The sequence below is a fragment of the Coregonus lavaretus genome (genome assembly GCF_964263955.1).
Source record: "Coregonus lavaretus genome assembly, chromosome: 25".
In the NCBI taxonomy this organism is placed as follows: domain Eukaryota; kingdom Metazoa; phylum Chordata; class Actinopteri; order Salmoniformes; family Salmonidae; genus Coregonus; species Coregonus lavaretus.
In genome coordinates this window covers 6,610,696-6,631,258 of record NC_140012.1, presented here as the reverse complement: position 1 = coordinate 6,631,258, position 20,563 = coordinate 6,610,696, and the positions used below count along the sequence as shown (strand labels likewise).

The 20,563-nt window shown below is 41.7% G+C and overlaps 1 protein-coding gene across 2 annotated transcripts in view; it reads right to left on the bottom strand.

Annotated features, from left to right (window-relative positions):
• Positions 1-426: 426 nt before the first annotated feature.
• Positions 427-20,563, bottom strand: part of LOC311100957 (BTB/POZ domain-containing protein KCTD5-like) — a gene marked incomplete at its 5' end in the record, with an annotated part of 38,336 nt that continues 18,199 nt past the window's right edge. Inside the window, 6 exons of one of the 2 annotated variants that reach the window (XM_084141941.1) lie at positions 427-3,090; positions 6,827-6,952; positions 9,750-9,851; positions 10,036-10,131; positions 12,094-12,185; positions 12,337-12,445. In XM_084141941.1, coding sequence (XP_083998067.1) covers positions 3,061-3,090; positions 6,827-6,952; positions 9,750-9,851; positions 10,036-10,131; positions 12,094-12,185; positions 12,337-12,445 — 555 coding nt within the window. In that variant the 3' untranslated portion in view covers positions 427-3,060. The remainder of the gene's footprint in view (positions 3,091-6,826; positions 6,953-9,749; positions 9,852-10,035; positions 10,132-12,093; positions 12,186-12,336; positions 12,446-20,563) is intronic. The other variant, XM_084141940.1, reaches the window with a different exon arrangement.

The following is a 20,563-nucleotide window of genomic DNA, read 5'->3' as shown; positions in this document are numbered from 1 at the left end:
TTTGCATTCGTAAGTGACAGCTGATGAAGATGGCCTTCTTACTATGTCCGATCATTTCAGTTATGCAATATGTCCACAGAAATTGGATAATTTTAGATATAGTCCAAAAAATGTAATAACTAATAAACGCAAACAGGCAATTTTGTAGACGACTAAAGATTTAAAGGTGAGGTACGAGCATTTTTAAATAAATAACACTAGAGGGCGCCATTTGTTTACGTTGATCAGTTCCATAAATGTATGTTTGATCAAACAATGTTCTGCTCTTTTGAAACCATTTTTTAAATATATATGATTAGCCTACCACATAGGGTGCTATGAAGTTCGTATGTTAGCTTATTTTTATTCTCCATTTAAGACAGAAAAAATATCCTAAGTGTGCTGCTACAAACTGCATTAAAAAGACACACACACACATACCAAATGTGAAAGACAAACCATTTTATTGGGCTTACCCTATGCAAGACCATAAATCTATCCCAGTAACATTAGTTATTTTAAACATTGCATAAAATCATGGTAATAGTCAGAAGTGACTGATGTAGTGATGATATTATCATGATAATTATCTTTGATATCAACAGCATAATCATCATCATTCTTATTGAGGAAGAAATCAAGCCCATCTACTCTGGAATAATAGGCCTAAGTGTGACAGTCTTCAATCATGCATTGCAGTGGTCTGTGATGAAGTAACCAGCTGACTCATTACATTTTAGTCATTTAGCAGACACTCTTATCCAGAGCGACTTACAGTTAGTGAGTGCATACATTGACTCATCACATTATACTGGGAACTTGACTGGATACTTTGGTGCACAAAATATAATTATGTTATTTCTCCATGGCATGTAGTCTAGCAGAAAGAAGGGTGCTGCTGAGGAGGTAGTGCAGCCAGCCACTGTGACACAGGTCAGACCAAAGTACACAGACTGCTAAGATTAAGATGGAACCAAGCAAACTAAACTAAAAACACACTAAGAATCTCACTGCAACAATACTCATGAGAACAAAACTAGTCTCCTCATCAAGCCGACTGAGCTAGTCACCATTCCACTGAGAATCACTATCACAGGAAAAAAAATAAGATTGTCTCAAAAACTAAAATCTCACATAATTTGGGCAGTACCATTTAAGTTGACATAGTCTGTCCACAAGAGATTACCTGCACTTTAACATTGAAGTGGTAGCAAACCACTTTGAAATGCATACGATATGTTCACATAAATTAACAACAGTAACTATTAACAAGCGTTTAAAATTAATCTGGAATGGGGAGTGCTTGTTTTCTTTGCTCCAGTCAAACAAGTCAGTCTCTGTTAAGGTATGTGAGGGAGTGCAAGATCTCTGAAAGGCGTCAGCATACTATAGCAAATGTAAACATAGCCTAGCGCCAGCCAAACACCCGCTCTTATTTGATTGAACTTCTTTGCAGATTTCATCATCTCCACTTTAAAAGCCCTTGTGTGTGTATAAAAAAAAAACATGTATCCAGCCTATAACCTTTAATTATATTAAACTTTGTTACGTGGATAGAGTGTGGGTAAGGAGTAGTGTCAATATGTGTGTCCTGCTGCATATAGTGTGTGCGCCTGCCGCCCGAAATGTTTTCTTATCCCGACACTAAAAGTTCATGTTTAAGCTGCACATAAGACATTGTATTTGGTCATCACTGCATAGGAAAAGGTAACACTATCAAAAGTTAGAAGTGAAAGAAATATCGAACAGAGCAATACCGCATCCCAGGCCAGAAACAATTCTCTGTATTAAAAAATGTGTCCTGAAATGCAGAATTTACCCTTAACAGTGTTGCAGGATAAGGAAAGCATTGTGCACAGTGTTCCTCCTATTGTAGAGCTTGAAATGCTGTGTATGAAGTCTACACAATACAAAATGCCTCAAAGAATGTGTAGCCTTGCAAGACAAATACATCTTTGTACAACATAACAGTCAACGTCTGAGCTAAGGTATATTTCCTCTTATTGGATATCAAAAGACGTTCCAGGTGTGTTCTAAGTAAAACAGATATTGAGCATCAACAATTTAAATCCTGATTTACAAATCTTAATATGCAGAGACCTCTGTACAAACAATTGCAAAACTCGAGTCACCATCATTTCATTGTCAAGACTTTCTAGCGTGTAAGATCCAGTACAACAACTTCCATTTGAAGTCATTGTGTTTAACTATACAGTGTACAAAACATGCAGTTTGAGTTAAATATGAATATTGGATTTTTTAGATTATGTACATAAAAAAACATAAGGATATTAAAAGACATTCCTTCACCATTACCTTAAAAAAAAAAAAAAAAACCTTAGCAAACCCCAGCAAACCCCAACCTTCCCAAAAATAGCTTACCCCCAAATAAACACTTTATTAAACAAAATGTACACTCTAAGAATACAGAGGATAAACCAGTTAAGGAGGCATTACAATTAATTCCCTTCTAAAAAATATTTTAATCTACTGACAGTACAGGTTTTAGCGGTTTATGCTTGATAATATAGATAGACCATCATGATCCCTTACAGCAGGGTTCTTCAATTCCGGTCCTGGAGGGCTGAAACACTTTTTTTTTTCTTTTTTTTCTACCTGGTAGTTAATTGCACTCACCTGGTGTCCCAGGTCTGAATTAGCCCCTGATTAGAAGGAGAGGATGAAAAACAGAGGTGTTTCGGCCCTCCAGGACCGGAATTGAAGAACCCTGCCTTACAAGATTCCCTTGAGTTAGAAGGTAAAAGAAAAACTCAAAAGTAGCCCCTGAGTGAATCATTGGCAGTGTATGACCATGGCCATGTTTTATAGCATAACATATTTAAATGATTATAATTCATAATTTGTTGGGAAAAAAACTTGCCACTAATTCAAAAAGAAAATCCAGTTTAACTGTACAGGCACAACAAGTCTGTAAACAGACTTATTTACATAAAATAAAATGGAGGAAAAACAAACAAATGTGTGTCCCTCTCGACTAATGTCTTCTCTGTTGTGTGAAAGGTTCTTCCTCGTCAATGATATGTTTGCATCGTTATACCTGGAGCTTGTAATACTGATCCTTCACATTCGGGATCCCCTCTCCTGAAGAATCTGCAAAGGCAAAAGGAATTCAATCAGTTAATGATGTAAAAATATATTCCTGCAATTACCTAACTAATAAGAAACTAGACTACAGCAGGCTCATAGTTAAATATGACAGGCATACAGTATATTAGTAATGAACGTGATCTTTAAGTCTGGTATCTGCGAATGGGTCTCACACACACACACACACACACACACACAAAATGGAGTAGGGCGAAAGGATATGTTTAGGGGTTTTCTAAGCTAACCATGCCATCAATACAAAGCAAATACACTGAGTGTACAAAACATTAAGGACACCTGCTCTTTCCATGACAGACTGACCAGATGAAAGCTATGATCCCTTATTGATGTGACTTGTTAAATCCACGTCAATCAATCAGAGTAGTTGAACGGGAGGAGACAAATTAGAGGATTTTTAAGCCTTGAGACAATTGAGACATATATTGTGTATATGTGCCATACAGAGGGAGATGGGCAAGACAAAATATTTAAATGTCTTTGAATGGGGTATGGTAGTATGTGCCAGGCGCACTGGTTTGTGTCAAGAACTGCAATGCTGCTGGATTTTTCACGCTCAACAGTTTCCTGTGTGTTTCTAGAACGTCCCACTACCCAAAGGACATCCAGCCAACTTGACACAACTTTGGGCAGTATTGGAGTCAATATGGACCAGCATCCCTGTGGAACGCTTTTGACACCTTGCAGAGTCAATGCCCAGACAAATTGAGGCTGTTCTGATGGCAAAAGGGGGGTGCAACTCAATATTAGGTTTTCCTAATGTTTGGTATGCGCAGTGTATTTGCTCATGCTAAATGAAAAGCTTGACAGGTGTAGTCAACCGTGGTCCTAGAGAGTGTGTGTGAAAGACGAAGCGATTTAAAGTCTGACAGGATCAAAATCCCCAACACAATCCTCTCATGGGCCAGGGTTGCAAACACCAGGGCAAAGACGCATGGGGGAGTTATGGGAAGAAAAAAGGTACGTGTAAGGGAGTCGAAAGAAAGGAGAGTCAGGAGGGCAGCAGAGCTGAGCTCTCACCGTTGAGTCATAAGTGCTCAACCCTAATCAGAGTCATTCATTTCATAATCCGTCTCGTCGTCCTCGCTCTGAGCAACATGCAGCATGCAAAATGGTACAGGAAGAAGGCAAGTCTTACAAGAATGAAAATGAATGGGGAGAAAATGTCAGGGGTAAAGTGGGGTAAAGAACTACAGATGGGGTTGTGTAAATGTTACAAAACATTTACCTTCCAACTAACTAACTAACTAACATCAGTCCAAGGAAGACTCTCCGACTGGGGATGCATCACTAAAATCAGGTTTCCATCAAACCATTTAATGTGAATGAATTACCTGACGCATAAAAACTCACAACAGGGCAGATGGAAACAGCAGATGTGTGTAAAATGTCCCATTGTCGACAAAACATGCTAGACAAAGTGGGATCATTTTTGGGTCGGTGAAATACTTTATGCGACATTTGCGGTGGAAACTCCTTAACGCGCAAATATTTATATAAATAATCCAGAATGTAGTAGTAAACTTGGAGTCACGCAATGAAATGTTACATTGTACTACCACCACCACATGCAAAAGCATTAAGAGTTTATAGGCAGATGAAATAAGGCATGATGAACTTCATGGTGGTTAAGTGATGGACGGTGATAAGCTTGATGCACATTTTCTAATAAATACAGAGGGTATTATTTGAATGCTGGTGACATGAGCTATGCTTGGCTGCCAATTATCAAATGAAAATGATATTGCTCTTATCCATCTCTCATCATATAACCTACCCTGTCCACTTGATCAGTGAACTGTTGTCAAGAGCGCATGCACCAAAACCAGATGGGGCACGTTTGCGATTTATCGCAACGTCATCACGCACAGCATTTTAGTTTGATGATGGGAAAATTCATTTTTTTCAGATTCTAGAATATTCGCATGAAAAACTGTCACCAATTGGATGGAAACCTAGCTGCTGACTATTACTAGTCCAACACACAATCACAACATTTGGACATTGACGGGTTGGAGGGTAGGCTACTTTCATATCTAGTAAGATTCACTTGCAACCGAGCCGATACGCCCTCTCTCAAGAGGTCTCTGTGATTGCTTTGCTACCGTACCAAAGTCCATTCAGTCTAAAAATGTAATAGGTGTATAAACCTCTTAAGAACTCAAGTCAAAAGCCTCTTTCTGTGGTGTAAATGCATTGAAATTCCTATCAATAGAAAATAAATCTCTAAAACAGGTATTAACTAGATTACATCCATGTGATATTTAAATCTGAATGAATTCTAAGACTTCTTAGGGGGCTTTCACACCAAATTGTTTTGGATCGATTTCCCCCTTAGTTCGGTTCGTTTGGACTGGTGTGAACACTATCCGGAGCGCACTAAACAACGCACCGTGGTTTGCGCAAAAATGGCAGTCTTGGTCAGATTCCATTTGTACCATGGTGCGGTTCGCTGCAGGTGTGAATGCAGTCCGTGCAGTACATTTTACATTTACATTTTAGCAGACGCTCTTATCCAGAGCGACAGTTTTATTTTTGTGAGTGCATACATTTTTCATACTGTAGGCCTATTATTGGTTGTTTGACTGCAAGCATTTGATGAAATTCAAGCAGTAGCCTACCATAACTTGATCTCTCTGAAACATTGAGTAGCACCGCATTTATGAGCGCATCCGATGCAGATTAGGGGAGACTGAAGCTATAGCCTACTTGGGATACAGGTTACTGAATATAGCCTATTAATCTCAGTTAGAGCGGCTATTCTGCCGTTTTCTCCCGCATGTTGTTGGAAGACCAAAGTGAAAGTCATGAAGTTTGGGACACAAGTTATGCTTCTTGATAGTCAGACAGATGTAACGTTAGCATTTTTCTCCAATAAACAAATGACTTGCATGAACATGTGGTTTTGTTTAGGCATTTTAGTTCGTTTTACATTTGGCAATATGAAACCAACCGAACCAAATGAAGAAAATACAATACAACAAATAAATTGAACTCTGATTCGAACTATAGCTCAAAACGATGTGTGAAAACGGCCTTAATCTCAGCCTATTTGCAACAATTCAATAGAATTACCAAGTCTGGGATTGGAAGGAGCCTGATTAAAATAAGTGAGTGTGAAGCGTGCCCTGGAGGACTGGGCCCACATGGGGACCTGCAGATGGGACTAGTAATTCCCACAGCTAGGCCTGGTGCTCTGAACTTCCCCACTAATCATCAAGCCTATGCGCTCAAGGTCCTCCTAATGTGGATAATTGTTTTGGGGGGGGTGGTTTCAGTCGAAGGTAAAATCTAACATTACATCAATCTTGTAAAACTGGAGAAATGCATTTAGGCCTGCGTGTGGTCTTTGACTTTAACTTTACACTAACAATTACAGAACTGTCCTTTTGATTTAGATACAAAATTGTTGAAAGTTAAAATGAACTGCTATGAAAAGGACTTGGCTAGATTATTTGAAGGCTAATTCAATACCTAACTAATTGACCAATGTTTTATACTTTTTGGAAAATACCAAAATTCTCATTCATCAATGAATTACTCTGTGCAGCAGTCCAAGCCTATTTCCTTTAAAATGGACTCCTCTATGAGCGTTTACATCAGAAAACCAAGGCCATTTATCACTGTCCCATATGGTCATTTAGACATCCAGAACAAGCCACCATTCAGACAAGCTCGTCATGGAATTCTCACTTTGCTTACTGCCGGTGTTTACACTCACCTTGGCTTTCTCACTGGGCTCACTGTTTGTGCCGTATGATTGGTTGTGCAGCTCCTTGGAGACCACACACAGGAACTCAGATTGGTCTTCGTTTCCGTAGTTATAAGAGGAGCCAATGCTGACCAGCTGGGAGAGAGAGGGAGAGAGGGAGAGAGAGAAAATTAGCTTCAGAGACAAAATGAGGACAGAAAGTGGGTTACAGTGTACTTAGATAACAGAAAAGTGAAGAGTTTGAACAGTAATAAAAAGCATTAGATAATAGGTAGAAAACACATAACACAGACCTTGAAACAGATCAGAACACAAAAGGTGAATTGGCTATAGGCTTGGGCAATATACCGGGGTATTTGGAATTAACCACTGGAAGGTTTTTCAACACTGTCAAAACTACTTATTTGAAGTTTTTTAAAAATAAAATTTGAATATTTCTAGCTACATTTAAAGTAAATACCTGCAGTCAACTTGTGCAATACGTAAGGAGATAAAGATTGCGTTCTTCATTTCACCGGTCACAATGTTTCATCATGAAGCTTACCGGTAGTCCCCAATCACGTGGTGTTTGTTTACAAGCACACAATGACGAGAGACCGGAGCCTTGAGTCCCTCACTGTTGTGCAGCCAGCTGATCTAGTTACAGTATGGAATTCACAACTAAATGTTTGCCAGCTAGATATCCTATAACTATTAAGTTAAACAGTCAAAAAAATGTGCTAAAATGTTCCGCAGTTGTGCATTTCGTTTGCTAATTTAGTACCTAGTTAGCCATCTAGCTAAGTGGTTAGCTTCTTCCAAAATCAAGTTTCGCTTGGTAACAGCAGAGAACACCTCCTGGATCAAGGGGGGGGTTGGGGCCTTGCCTCTTTTGTCCTTTATTGTTCCCGCAAGCAAGGGGGGAGGGGGAAGACGTCATAGTGCACCCATCAGACCAACTCCTTGAATTTCACCCAATTTATTTACCATTAAGTGAGTGTACTGTATTTATACTTGGAATATATTTTTCAACAGGAAAGTTCACAAATAGCTGGAGTTGGTCTTTAAAAGGACACAAAGCAACTTCGACAGGGATAACAGATTGTTAAACATGCAGACGGTGAGGTGACATGTCATGCAAATCAACACGGAGTACTTCGGCCTACAAAATACACATTTGACAACGTCAGACAAACTGTTCCTCCTCTTAGTCGAATGCTTTTAACTTTGGTGTTCAGCCAGTCAGTATGTGTACTGTACAGTGTTCTCTGTGGGTGTGCATGTCTCGACATGCAGCCTCATTAGCCACTTCTGCAGGAACCATGTTGTTGCCAAGAGATGCCTCCTGTGTGAGGCAAGAGTTTTAAGCTACTCTATATTGATGCTAAATGTTATCAAATCAAATTTTATTTGTCACATACACGTGTTTAGCAGATGTTATTGCGGGTGTAGCGAAATGCTTGTGCTTCTAGCTCCGACAGTGCAGTAATATCTAACAAGTAATATCTAACAATTTCACAACATATACCCAATACACACAACTATAGCTACCTGCTACTGTACCAAGTACAACCAGTCTCTCAGTTCTCACCCATCGCAATACCCACTCAAGCCCAACGATATGGTCAAAACCTCAACCTCACTTGAACTCAAATGTGTCTTTTAAAGTGCAGTCAACTTGCAGATCACTTGTTTTCTGAGGTAACTTTGAAATAGCATTCATACACACATTCAATGTGATTCAAGAACCTTTCTCAACCAATCTAGCGTGGATGATCGGTGGACACAGCAAAAGAATTTAGAAACCCCAAGGCAGCCCAGGATCGGGTTAGGTAGCACGGAATTGAAGAAAAAGGTCAGAAATAGAGTGAAACTGGGCGGTACCATCTGAACTTCTCCAATAAGTTGGGCTCCCGAGTGGCACAGTGGTCTAAGGTACTGCATTTCAGTGCTTGAGGCGTCACTACAGACCCCCTGGTTCGATTCCAGGCTGTATCACAACCGGCCGTGATTGGGAGTCCCATAGGGCGGCGCACAATTGGCCCAGCGTCGTCCGGGTTTGGCAGTCATTGTAAATAAGAATTTGTTCTTAACTGACTTGACTAGTTAAATAAAGGTTAAATAAAATTAACAAAAATAAAAAAAAGTATTCATTTTCTGTTGCAAAACATTCCCTAATGAACACAACCCAGGACTGAGTGGCTCTGAAAGATCCCCAGATGACTGGGCTCACTGCTGCTGAGCGATAAAGCCTTAAGCTTAGGTCGAGTAAGTGTTTTAAGGGGTTTCCCATTTGACCCCTGTAAGACGATTAGTATCATTCCAGCACTCAGGGAGATCCAGTGATCCCTCATCCCTCCCCACAGGGACAGTGGGGCCAGGGGAGACTCATTCAGTGCGTACCCACTCACACGCTTATAGCTTGCACTTACAGCTTGCACACACACTTACAGCCCAAATTCTTTCAAGAGTGTTTAAGTGCTTAACCATTTTAGCTGAACTCAAAAATGACAAATGTGAGTCTGGAAAACTAAGTGCTTTGGAACGTACCACTAACACAATCCATGTTAAATTACAACGTATAGCCTAATCAGGCTTCAATCTGTTCCTTCGCTCATCATCTAGCATATGTTAAAGAATAAACATGGACCCAAAAATATCCTCTTAAGACAATACACCGTCAAGAAAAACATGTAAATACAAGGCGTATTACCAGCAACCTGAAAACAAAATGTGAAGGTGGAGGAGATAGTCAAACAACAGACACAGAAAGGGTGCCGTGTTCATTTGGGTCCTTTGTCGGACAAACAGTACACATCTTAAAATTAAAATCAACTCAAAATGGCCACCTCCTGAGCATAGAGCTGGGACACACAGAGGCCAAAAGGGTTGTGAATGGGTACATAGGAAACATGCAGTGACCAGCCCGTGGACGGAACATTGTGGGACACACCTCGCTGTGGTTTGGGAAAGTAGACTCCTCCCCCTTCACCTCCCTTGACACAATCAGCAGAAACTCTGACTGCTGGGCCCGCCCGTAACCTATACTGACAAGCTGCAACAACCAATCAGAGCACAGAGGGACGCCCAGATTACGTATAAGACACTGACATTTGTTTAGACTTTTTTTTTATTTCCAATTAATGGATTGTATTGTTGGGGTGATGTGAGGATTACGGGGCGAGGGAAGTACAAATAAAGCAGGACATTTGTCTCTTTGTGGCGGGAGGCAGCGTTACCTGCTCAAACTTCCAGCCATCTGACATGGTGGACACCATCTGGGTGAGCTCCTCCTCCTGGCACTGCAGCACCCTGTACACATGCTTCACTGGAGCCTGGGGAGAGAGCAGGGAGAAGAGATGAGAGAGCAGAGAGAGAGAGTGAGCAGAAAATAAGAGGCTTTTTGAGTTGAGTGCATTCTGGCTCCACTACCCCCACACACAAACACCAGGCTTTCTGTTAGGAAAATGTGGCACCGGCCAACGTGACCAGGATTTTTTATTTTTTTTATTATTTACCGGCCATTTAAGACATTTACCGGACCCATATGCATTGGGTGCATAACCCATTAGGGCGTCCACCCACGGTGCTCAAAATGACAGAAGAAACATTTTGATTATGCTAATGTAAGAAACAGAACATGCAACTCATGTAATGAAGCAGCCAATAAAACGTCATTTTCAAACATTTGCCAACATGCAATTTGCGGGAAAAGCCCATTCTAAACGACGCACCGGATATCGGTTCCATATGCAACAACTAGGATGGGTTGCTAATATGACTCGAATTGTGCCTTTGGCTTCTGGACAATGAAAGAAAGTTGATATGAAAAACAATAGAACAGGAGAGAAATGGCATAGCGGTGGGTCCAAAAGGGAAGTAAAGGTACGTTTGCGAGATTTGTCAATTTTTTTTTGGAGTGCTTCATTTGAGCAATGAACATGTGTCTGGTTTCTATGTCCTGATAATGTTGAGGGAGTGCGTGCGCCTGAGCAGAAATGTAGGAAAGTGTTGTTTTTTTTAACATCCATTGCGAATGATATTAAATTCATAGTTCCTGAGCCTCCCGAGTGGCGCAGCGGTCTAAGGCACTGCATCACAGTGCTAGAGGCGTCACTACAGACCCGGGTTCATTCCCGGCCTGTGCCACAACCGGCCATGGCCGGGAGTCCCATAGGACGGCGCACAATCGGCCCATTAGTTGACTTTTTATCATTTTAATTCTGATTTATTTGATTAACTACATGACAATGATTTTGAGAAACGAAAACATTTTTATCGAAATGAAACTGTTCCACGAAAATGCGCATATGAAAATCATAACTGGCATGCAGAACGGTAGAAATGGTAGGACAAATTGTAACCTTCCCCAAACTTGAAAAGCACGAGCCGCCTATGAAGTCTTCATGAAATAATTGCCTCCACGTTTCCATGGTCAGATTTTGCCTATAGGCTACTTTGACGCAAGACATGCCTCATAATATGAAATGAAAAACATTCAGGTTTCAAACAATTAAGTATGTTTTCAAAATGCATACTGCCTCCAGCTCACATTGTAAAGTGGTAGGTGACACGCTGATAGCCTGGTCCTGCACTTGGATGGGAGGCCCGCTTCAATTACATTTACATCATTTAGCAGACGCTCTTATCCAGAGCGACTTACAAATTGATTACCAGTTGAGAAATAAAAAGTATAGCTTTTTTTAATCATGCACCAAAACATTTAACACACGATTGCATTTAAAATAGTTCCGCAATGAATGTGCTTATATAAGCAAGTTTTACTCCAGCAGCAACCAGCTGAGGCACTGCAGGAGAAATTCCGCTCAAAATATGCTCTGTATGCTGTGCGGGTGTGATAGATGTGTTGGATAAATAAGATGGGCCTACATGAGGACTAACGAAAATACACACAGGCCAATTTAATTCCACTAAATTATGCAAATTAACCTATAGACCAATAAGCATGACGGTCAAATGTATTTCCATCGACTGGTATTGCAATTTATTAATAAAAAGCATTTCGCAATGGGATTTATTTTCTCCCGGTCATTTTTGGGCAACAGTTTTATTTAAAATCGGCTTTCATCTTGGGGGTTTTTTTTTGCCAGCAATTGCAGGCCAATGGAAACCCGTCACACACAGTGGGGAACTGAAGCATGGGATGGAGCAGGTGCATTTATTCTAACAGTGGCCTCAGCCAAGGCCAGGAACCCCAAAGAGATAAAATAACGGGTTTAAAATAAATGAATACAAAATCAATAATGTGGGATGTGTCAATTCAGAAGTTCACCCACCTGTAATGTTTTGCAGTCACGTTCCCTGATCTTCTCCTTGAGGAGCTTTATTAATGACGTGATATTGTAGAATTCGGCTTCCTCCAAGACACCTTCAAAAACACACGTTTAGAATCTATCCTGGCAAAAATTATCAACATACTGAATAGACTGCTACAGAGGATACTTGAGAGCTGACATTGGAAACCAACTGCTTCACATTGCACCCTGGCAGTAATATGCATAGCACATGCCCAGTCTTACCTTCCTCAGCCAGGTCCCTGTTGAGCACCAGCTTGCCATGCCTCAGGTAGTTCAGCACCGGCCCAAAGTATGTGGGGTCTCGGTCTATGAGATATGCACCAGTGTCATCCTGAAAACGGAACAGAAAGAAAATAATTAAGTCAAGACTCACAATTCACCGTTGTTGGACGATGAAGACCGAGTTGAGTAAAGAGAGTAAATCCACTGGACAGCTGTTCGTAGAATACATAAAACCACAAAGTATATCAAGAAATACACTGCTCAAAAAAATAAAGGGAACACTCAAACAACACAATGTAACTCCAAGTCAAGTCAATCACACTTCTGTGAAATCAAACTGTCCACTTAGGAAGTAACACTGATTGACAATAAATTTCACATGCTGTTGTGCAAATGGAATAGACAACAGGTGGAAATTATAGGCAATTAGCAAGACACCCCCAATAAAGGAGTGGTTCCTATGCTTCCTGGCTGATGTTTTGGTCACTTTTGAATGCTGGCGGTGCTTTCACTCTAGTGGTAGCATGAGACGGAGTCTACAACCCACACAAGTGGCTCAGGTAGTGCAGCTCATCCAGGATGGCACATCAATGCGAGCTGTGGCAAGAAGGTTTGCTGTGTCTGTCAGCGTAGTGTCCAGAGCATGGAGGCGCTACCAGGAGACAGGCCAGTACATCAGGAGATGTGGAGGAGGCCGTAGGAGGGCAACAACCCAGCAGCAGGACCGCTACCTCCACCTTTGTGCAAGGAGGAGCAGGAGGAGCACTGCCAGAGCCCTGCAAAATGACCTCCAGCAGGCCACAAATGTGCATGTGTCTGCTCAAACGGTCAGAAACAGACTCCATGAGGGTGGTATGAGGGCCCGACGTCCACAGGTGGGGGTTGTGCTTACATCCCAACACCGTGCAGGACGTTTGGCATTTGCCAGAGAACACCAAGATTGGCAAATTCGCCACTGGCGCCCTGTGCTCTTCACAGATGAAAGCAGGTTCATACTGAGCACATGTGACAGACGTGACAGAGTCTGGAGACGCCGTGGAGAACGTTCTGCTGCCTGCAACATCCTCCAGCATGACCGGTTTGGTGGTGGGTCAGTCATGGTGTGGGGTGGCATTTCTTTGGGGGGGCTGCACAGCCCTCCATGTGCTCGCCAGAGGTAGCCTGACTGCCATTAGGTACCGAGATGAGATCCTCAGACCCCTTGTGAGACCATGTGCTGGTGCGGTTGGCCCTGGGTTCCTCCTAATGCAAGACAATGCTAGACCTCATGTGGCTGGAGTGTGTCAGCAGTTCCTGCAAGAGGAAGGCATTGATGCTATGGACTGGCCCGCCCGTTCCCCAGACCTGAATCCAATTGAGCACATCTGGGACATCATGTCTCGCTTTAGTCCAGGTCTGGGAGGAGATCCCTCAGGAGACCATCCGCCACCTCATCAGGAGCATGCCCAGGCGTTGTAGGGAGGTCATACAGATCTCTGTCGTAGCCGGCCGTGACCGGGAGACCCATGTGGCGGTGCACAATTGGCCCAGCGTCGTCCAGGATAGGGGAGGGAATGGCCGGCAACTGTAGCTCAGTTGGTTGAGCATGGCGTTTGCAACGCCAAGGTTGTGGGTCCAATTCCCACGGGGGGCCAGTATTTTAAAAAAAATAATAAGAATAAGAATAAGAATAATAAGAATGACTCACTAACTGTAAGTCGCTCTGGATAAGAGCGTCTGCTAAATGACAAAAAGTAAGTAATACAGGCACGTGGAGGCCACACACTACTGAGCCTCATTTTGACTTGTTTTAAGGACATTACATCAAAGTTGGATCAGCCTGTAGTGTGGTTTTCCACTTTAATTTTGAGGGTGATTCCAAATCCAGACCTCCATGGGTTGATAAATTTGATTTCCATTGATCATTTTTGTGTGATTTTGTTGTCAGCACATTCAACTATGTGTATTTAATAAGATTTCATTCATTCAGATCTAGGATGTGTTGTTTAAGTGTTCCCTTTATTTTTTTGAGCAGTGTAGAAGCCCTAACATAAGCGCATATCAATTATGGAGAAAGCGCCTGGGCTCATAATCCCTGCATGGGTTGTCACACACACCATGGCCTTCCATGATCGTTTCGATCCTATATCCCCACAATCACTGGGGCTTTGATCCTCATGCGCTCATAAACAGTGGGCAATCCCATATTCCTGTAAGTACTGTGATTAGAGCATCAGTCTCCTTGGGGAATGGGAGGTTAAAAAACAATTAGAGCAGAACGAGATTTGGAACAGGAGGCCGAATCCGGAGGAAAACACTACTGCACCCTCTTCAATGCAAAACAATTACGACTGCAGAACCCAACACGATCTTACATACTGTAGGCCTACAAGAAGTAACAAATTACACAACCACCCTCTTCATTACATTAAAACACAGAAGTCATTGAGACAGTTTGTCAGTAATCTGCAATTAACACCAGTTCCCTGAGAAGAGAATAGAAATATATTTCAAGTAAGGATTAAATGGAAATGGTGTGTGGATGTCATTCACAAAAAACTTGTGGGGGGTGAAACCCAAAACAAATGTTGTGCAAATCCACTTAATGCAACAGGATGTGTGACTTTGCATGAAGTTGAGTATTTGGCTTCAGGAATGATCTAGACAAATTAGCTGAGGCACTAGACCGGCAGCTATCCCAACATAATTGACGCAAGAACACACGCTTCACTTTCATACTTTCCAGGCCTTGGTCACTGTCTAACAAACCTAGGTAAACTCCAACCGACACAGAGGCATCTATTCACAGCTACCGTCACCAGATAGACTGGCACCAAACGTTGTGAAACCCAATTAGTCTTTCCTATAATGAGAAACTGTCTCAGAGCATTCTCTATGGTGCTGAACCTGAACCTTCTTGGCTGACTGGCCTCCTTTCCATGGCAAAAAATACCCCACTGGACCCCATGGGTTATGAACTAGCCTGAATGCTCTGTGAGTCAGTTTCTTACTCCTCTTCTGCAGACACTAAAGTTTAACTACAGGTACAGGTGGAGAGTACAGGAGAACAGAAATAGGTCAGTTAAGACTTCCATCTTCTGGTGTAGCGGCACTGCCACAACACTTCCTGACTTAAGTGCTGAGCCAGGTCCATAGTGAATACATCGATTGCCGTGTTTGTACTTTGTCGATGTGCAACCATGAGGGTTCATTAGAAAGTTTCAAGACAGGCCACCTAGATGTAGAAGCATGCCTCAGCGATGCCATATAAGTACATTGTTTGTCTCTCGTCGGTGTGTGAGCTCTATGCTGCACATTTGCAAATGAGGCGAGCGCCACACTCCTCTTTCTGTCTAACCCACTGCTGGGACCGCCTTGAGTTGGTTCATTTGGGCTGGGTCCTCTGGGTCCTCATGGCCCTATGGGTGAGGCCCCACTTGGAGTGACCCTGTTCCTGGGAGAGTGGTGATTAGAGGAGCAGTGGCTCGTGATTGATGTGGACCAAACACACAAAGGGCACAGTGTTTTAATGAAAAACAAGAGCCTCTCTCTGGGGGGCCGGGGGAGCGCCGATCAACAAAACACAGGGAAGGGGAGGAAAGAACGAGAGAATAGGGAGAAAACCACAGGGAAATGGAGAGAGGGAGTAACAGAGGACACGAGTAGTGATATAGAATGGGATGGGAAATCATTGAATCAGCTAAATTAAGTGATCACAAGTGGCTGTTGTTGCAAGAGTAAGATGCTGATGGGGAGCATCAAAGAACGTTGGGTAGGTGATACCATAAAAGTCACTTAAGATGACATTTGAATGAGCTCGGGTGGAAAACGCACAAGGATATTCAAAGAAAGACTATGACAAGTCTAATGAATAATGCAACATCATGCAATTGTGGGAGTAACTTAAAACTCCCATCAAACCTTCTTGAAGGACAGAAAACATCATTAATTTATGCCCAGTCCATTTGAGGTCCCCAATGGCTGCACCTTCATCTAAAGAAAGGCCAGATATAAAGCTGTGGGGGTCATGAAATTTGTCAGCTGGTTATCGTCATGCAAAAGCCTGCTGGTCTCACTGTAATTGAACATTAATTAACAAACACGTTTAGCATCTTCAGGCCTCCACACATACAAGCCTCTGATGCGTGCCTTCGGAACATCTGCATTTAAAAAAAAACTTGAATAAAATCAATTTAATATACACCATCACAATAAATCCATTATTTATTTTAGTCATGTCTAAAGAAACATGATATTAAGAACATTTATTTCAGAAGAACAGAACAGGAGCCTACTGTAGGCCTATATTTTAGTCATTTAGCAGACGCTCTTATCCAGAGCGACTTACAGTTAGTGAGTGCATACATTTTCATACTGGCCCCCCGTGGGAAATGAACCCACAACCCTGGCGTTGCAAGCGCCATGCTCTACCAACTGAGCTACATGGGACTACGTTATCTGGTTATGCTCCAGGCCATTGGCTTGTTAATTTAGCTGACAAGATATGCTTATAAAGTCCCGTGACATTTTATTTTATAGTAAGAAGAATAGAATTGAACTTGTCAGCTTGAATAAAATAAAGGATATTCTTCCCATTAGACCTACTGTGCGAGTGCGCATATGAAGTGGCTATTTTGAGCGTAAAAGTGAACATAAAAATAAAAAAAAATAACCCGGTCCTATATGCTAGATGTAGTTATTTGGCAACTTTAGCTGTGAATGATACAGACCTGGGTCTTAGAAATCAAAACATATGGGCTGCATGGTGCGACTATAGGCTATTGATGATTTGAGAAAGTAGCAAAATAAGCTTGCGCTCTGTTCCTTGCCCTCAGGCTGCACGGCTGTTCTCATACTATTCTCAATTGAATCTTGTCTTTCCGAATATGTACAATTTGTTTAGATTTAGAATGGCCCATTATCAAATGGGCAGGGGAAAAAATTACATGACATCTGTATGCACTCTAATAGCGAATGGAGGCTGTGCTTTCCCACCGGTCCGTTTTGTAGGCTAATTCGGGTTTATAGCGAAGCATGTGCTTAATGAGCAGCTGAGAAATAAATATAAAGAACACTTATTAACCTCCATGCATCAACCACTGTTTGAGGAGCATGCTCTCGCTGCCCGACACATGATATTCCGCCCAAACTCTATATGCCATGGGCTCTCCAACCCTGTTCCTGCAGCTACCCAGTGATTAATATGGCAACCAAGTGAAATCTGTTCGGGAACATCGATAGCAACATGTTTTCGCAACGAAACATATTTCACTAAACTGTTGACAGCCAGTCTACGCACTCGAGAAAGGAAATGGAAACGCATGGTGGTGAAATATTCTGTATAGCTGAAGGTAAATGTGTCACCCAATTAATTATGAAAACAAAAGATATTCTCCATTACTATGCCATTCAAAACACAAATTCACTAATTGTGAACTGTAAGCCGCCCTGCACAATCAATGAACCAACAGCATTGACCAGGCTATACGTTATCTCCCAGACTCATGGATATAAATGTTGGAGCGTAGCATAAGGTAACCAGTCCATCCAGTATGCATAATAATACGGTCCACACTCAAAAGGCGATTACTCAAATTTGTTGAAATTTTGGTGTAAAGGCTAGATCAATTATGTACCAAAGACATCTTAAAATCAGTTTTGTTTTATGTTTTTCTGCTATGGGTAATATGCGTACACTATATTCTATAACCGCACAATCATGTTTTTTTTTAGGCTTGGGCTCATAAGTCTATGCATAAGCTCTAATATGGTTATGGGTGTTTTGAATTAATCATCAACTTAGAAAGCGCTGTCCATTTTGTTGTGTTAGGCTTTGAAACAACAACCATGTTTTACACTGTTTCAACCTGCTGTTGAACTTCTTTCTTCAAATTGATCACAGTGAGGTGAGTTTTAAAAGTATGATAAGCCTGCTGTTTTGATAAGTGTTTGATGTGATTTTCGTTTGCATTTATGTCAGAGTGGTTAGAGGGACAATAGCGCCCTTAGTACCAGGCCATTAGGACCTGATGGTAGTTAGCATGTTGGGTACTACCAAAGCATGTCCAGAGTGCATAAAATAAGTTTACCTTGACTCAACGGTCACATGGAATTTTACTAGGTGTGGTGGTAATATGTGACCGGCTCAATTCGGTCTTATGTAGCAATATTTGAAAATGTGGTTTTTACATTGGATAAAAATTGACGCTGGAGAAGTGTGCTCTTCACGGATGAATCCCGGTTTTAACTTTACCGGGCAGGTGACAGACTGCGTATTGCGTCGTGTGGGCGAAAGGTTTGCTGATGTCAAAGTGAGCTACGGAAAACGAACACAATTGCCTTTCATCAATGGCAATTTGAATGCACAGAGATACCGTGACGAGATCCTGAGGCCCATTGTCGTGCCATTCATCCGCCGCCATCACCTCCTGTTTCAGCGTGATAATGCACAGGCCCATGTCGCAAGGTTCTGTAGACAATTCCTGGAAGCTGAAAATGTCCCAGCTATTTCATGGCCTGCATACTCACCAGACATGTCACCCATTGAGCATGTTGTTTGGGATGCTCTCGATCAACGTGTACGAGAGTGTTCCAGTTCCCGCCATTATCCAGCAACTTTGCACCGCCATTAAAGAGTGAGACAACATTACACAGGCCACAATCAACAGCATGATCAACTCTGTAGCACTGCATGAGGCAAATGGTGGTCACACCAGATACTGACTGTTTTTCTGATCCTTGCCCCTACTAAAAAAAAATAAAATAAAAAATTGTGACCAACAGGTGCATATCTATATTCCCAGTCATGTGAAATCCATAGATTAGGGCCTAATGAATTTATTATTTCCTTTATGAACTAACTCAGTAAAATCTTTGAAATTGTTGCATGTTTACATGTTTGTTCAGTGTAGGAGACCAAAGTGCTTAACAACAAACCCAAAGACATAAGGAGGGAAAACAATGTGTAAATAGAAGGGGGGAATACAGATCTGAGAGGAAAGCCTTAAAGTATTCCCTAATCGTTCTCCCATACACAATACATATCCTCCTGCAGGAAATACCACTGTGGCCCACCCTTCAACGACATGAAAGTCAAACGTTTGGAGCTTAAAAAAAAAAGCCTAGATCTTGAAAGCTCAAAGTTCAAATATCGCTGCACCAACATTTAAAGCATCAGTTAAATAAAAAAATTAAAATAAAAGGGCAGCTAGAGAACTTGAATCAGAGTAAGCAGCTACAGATATCAGAACTGAACAGGGGAATATACTTTCTAGAAGTCACAAGACTGAAGCTAGCACTTAGTGGAAGTCTGATCATTGTAGGGTAGGAGCTGATGCCCCTTAGGAGTACAACTAAGAACTCACTGTCAAATAGAACTGCTAAATAATCCACACATCCTGTACACCTACCTTTTTTTTTTTTTTTGTACTACATTGATAACTGCATCGTTGGGTTTAGAGCTTGCAAGAAAGGCATTTCACTGTACTTGTGCACGTGACATTAAAACTACGTTGAACCATATCAATTTTCAAAACATTAAACAGTGTCATTTTTTTGGGTAGTCGGACCTTGCCTCTGGGGTTTTTTCCTCTGCTTCTTTGACCATTTTCAAGGTACACATTCATTAAGGTTTCAAATTAACAGCTACTTTTAGAAGCCCCTGAAAGCTTTCCCATCATAACGAGGCCGTTAAGAGTTCCATAATGGCTGGGCTGTCCAGAGCACTAGTATACCACCCCTACCTTGTCACAACACAACTGATTTGCTTAAACGCATTAAAGGAGGAAAGAAATTCCACAAATTAACTTTTAACAAGGCACACTTGTTAATTGAAATGCATTCCAGGTGACTACCTCATGAGGCTGGTGTGAGTGTGCAAAGCTGTCAAGGCAAAGGGAATCTAAAATATATTTTGATTTAACACTTTTTTGGTTACTACATGATTCGATGTGTTATTTCATAGTTTTTGATGTCTTCACTGTTATTCTACAATGTAGAAAATAGTAAAAATAAAGAAAAACCCTTGAATGAGTAAGTGTGTCCAAACTTTTGACTGGTACTGTACACACACACTTTGCTGGCTCAATCCCTCTGTCCTGACTGCATGAGTGTACTACTCCCCCTCCACACACTCTCTCCCTGGCTTACCCCACAATGTGCAAAACAGTCTAGCCAACATGAATAATGCAGAGCTCATCCTGAAGCAAGTCAGCCTGGATGACTGAAGACCAAGCCACTCATTTCCTGA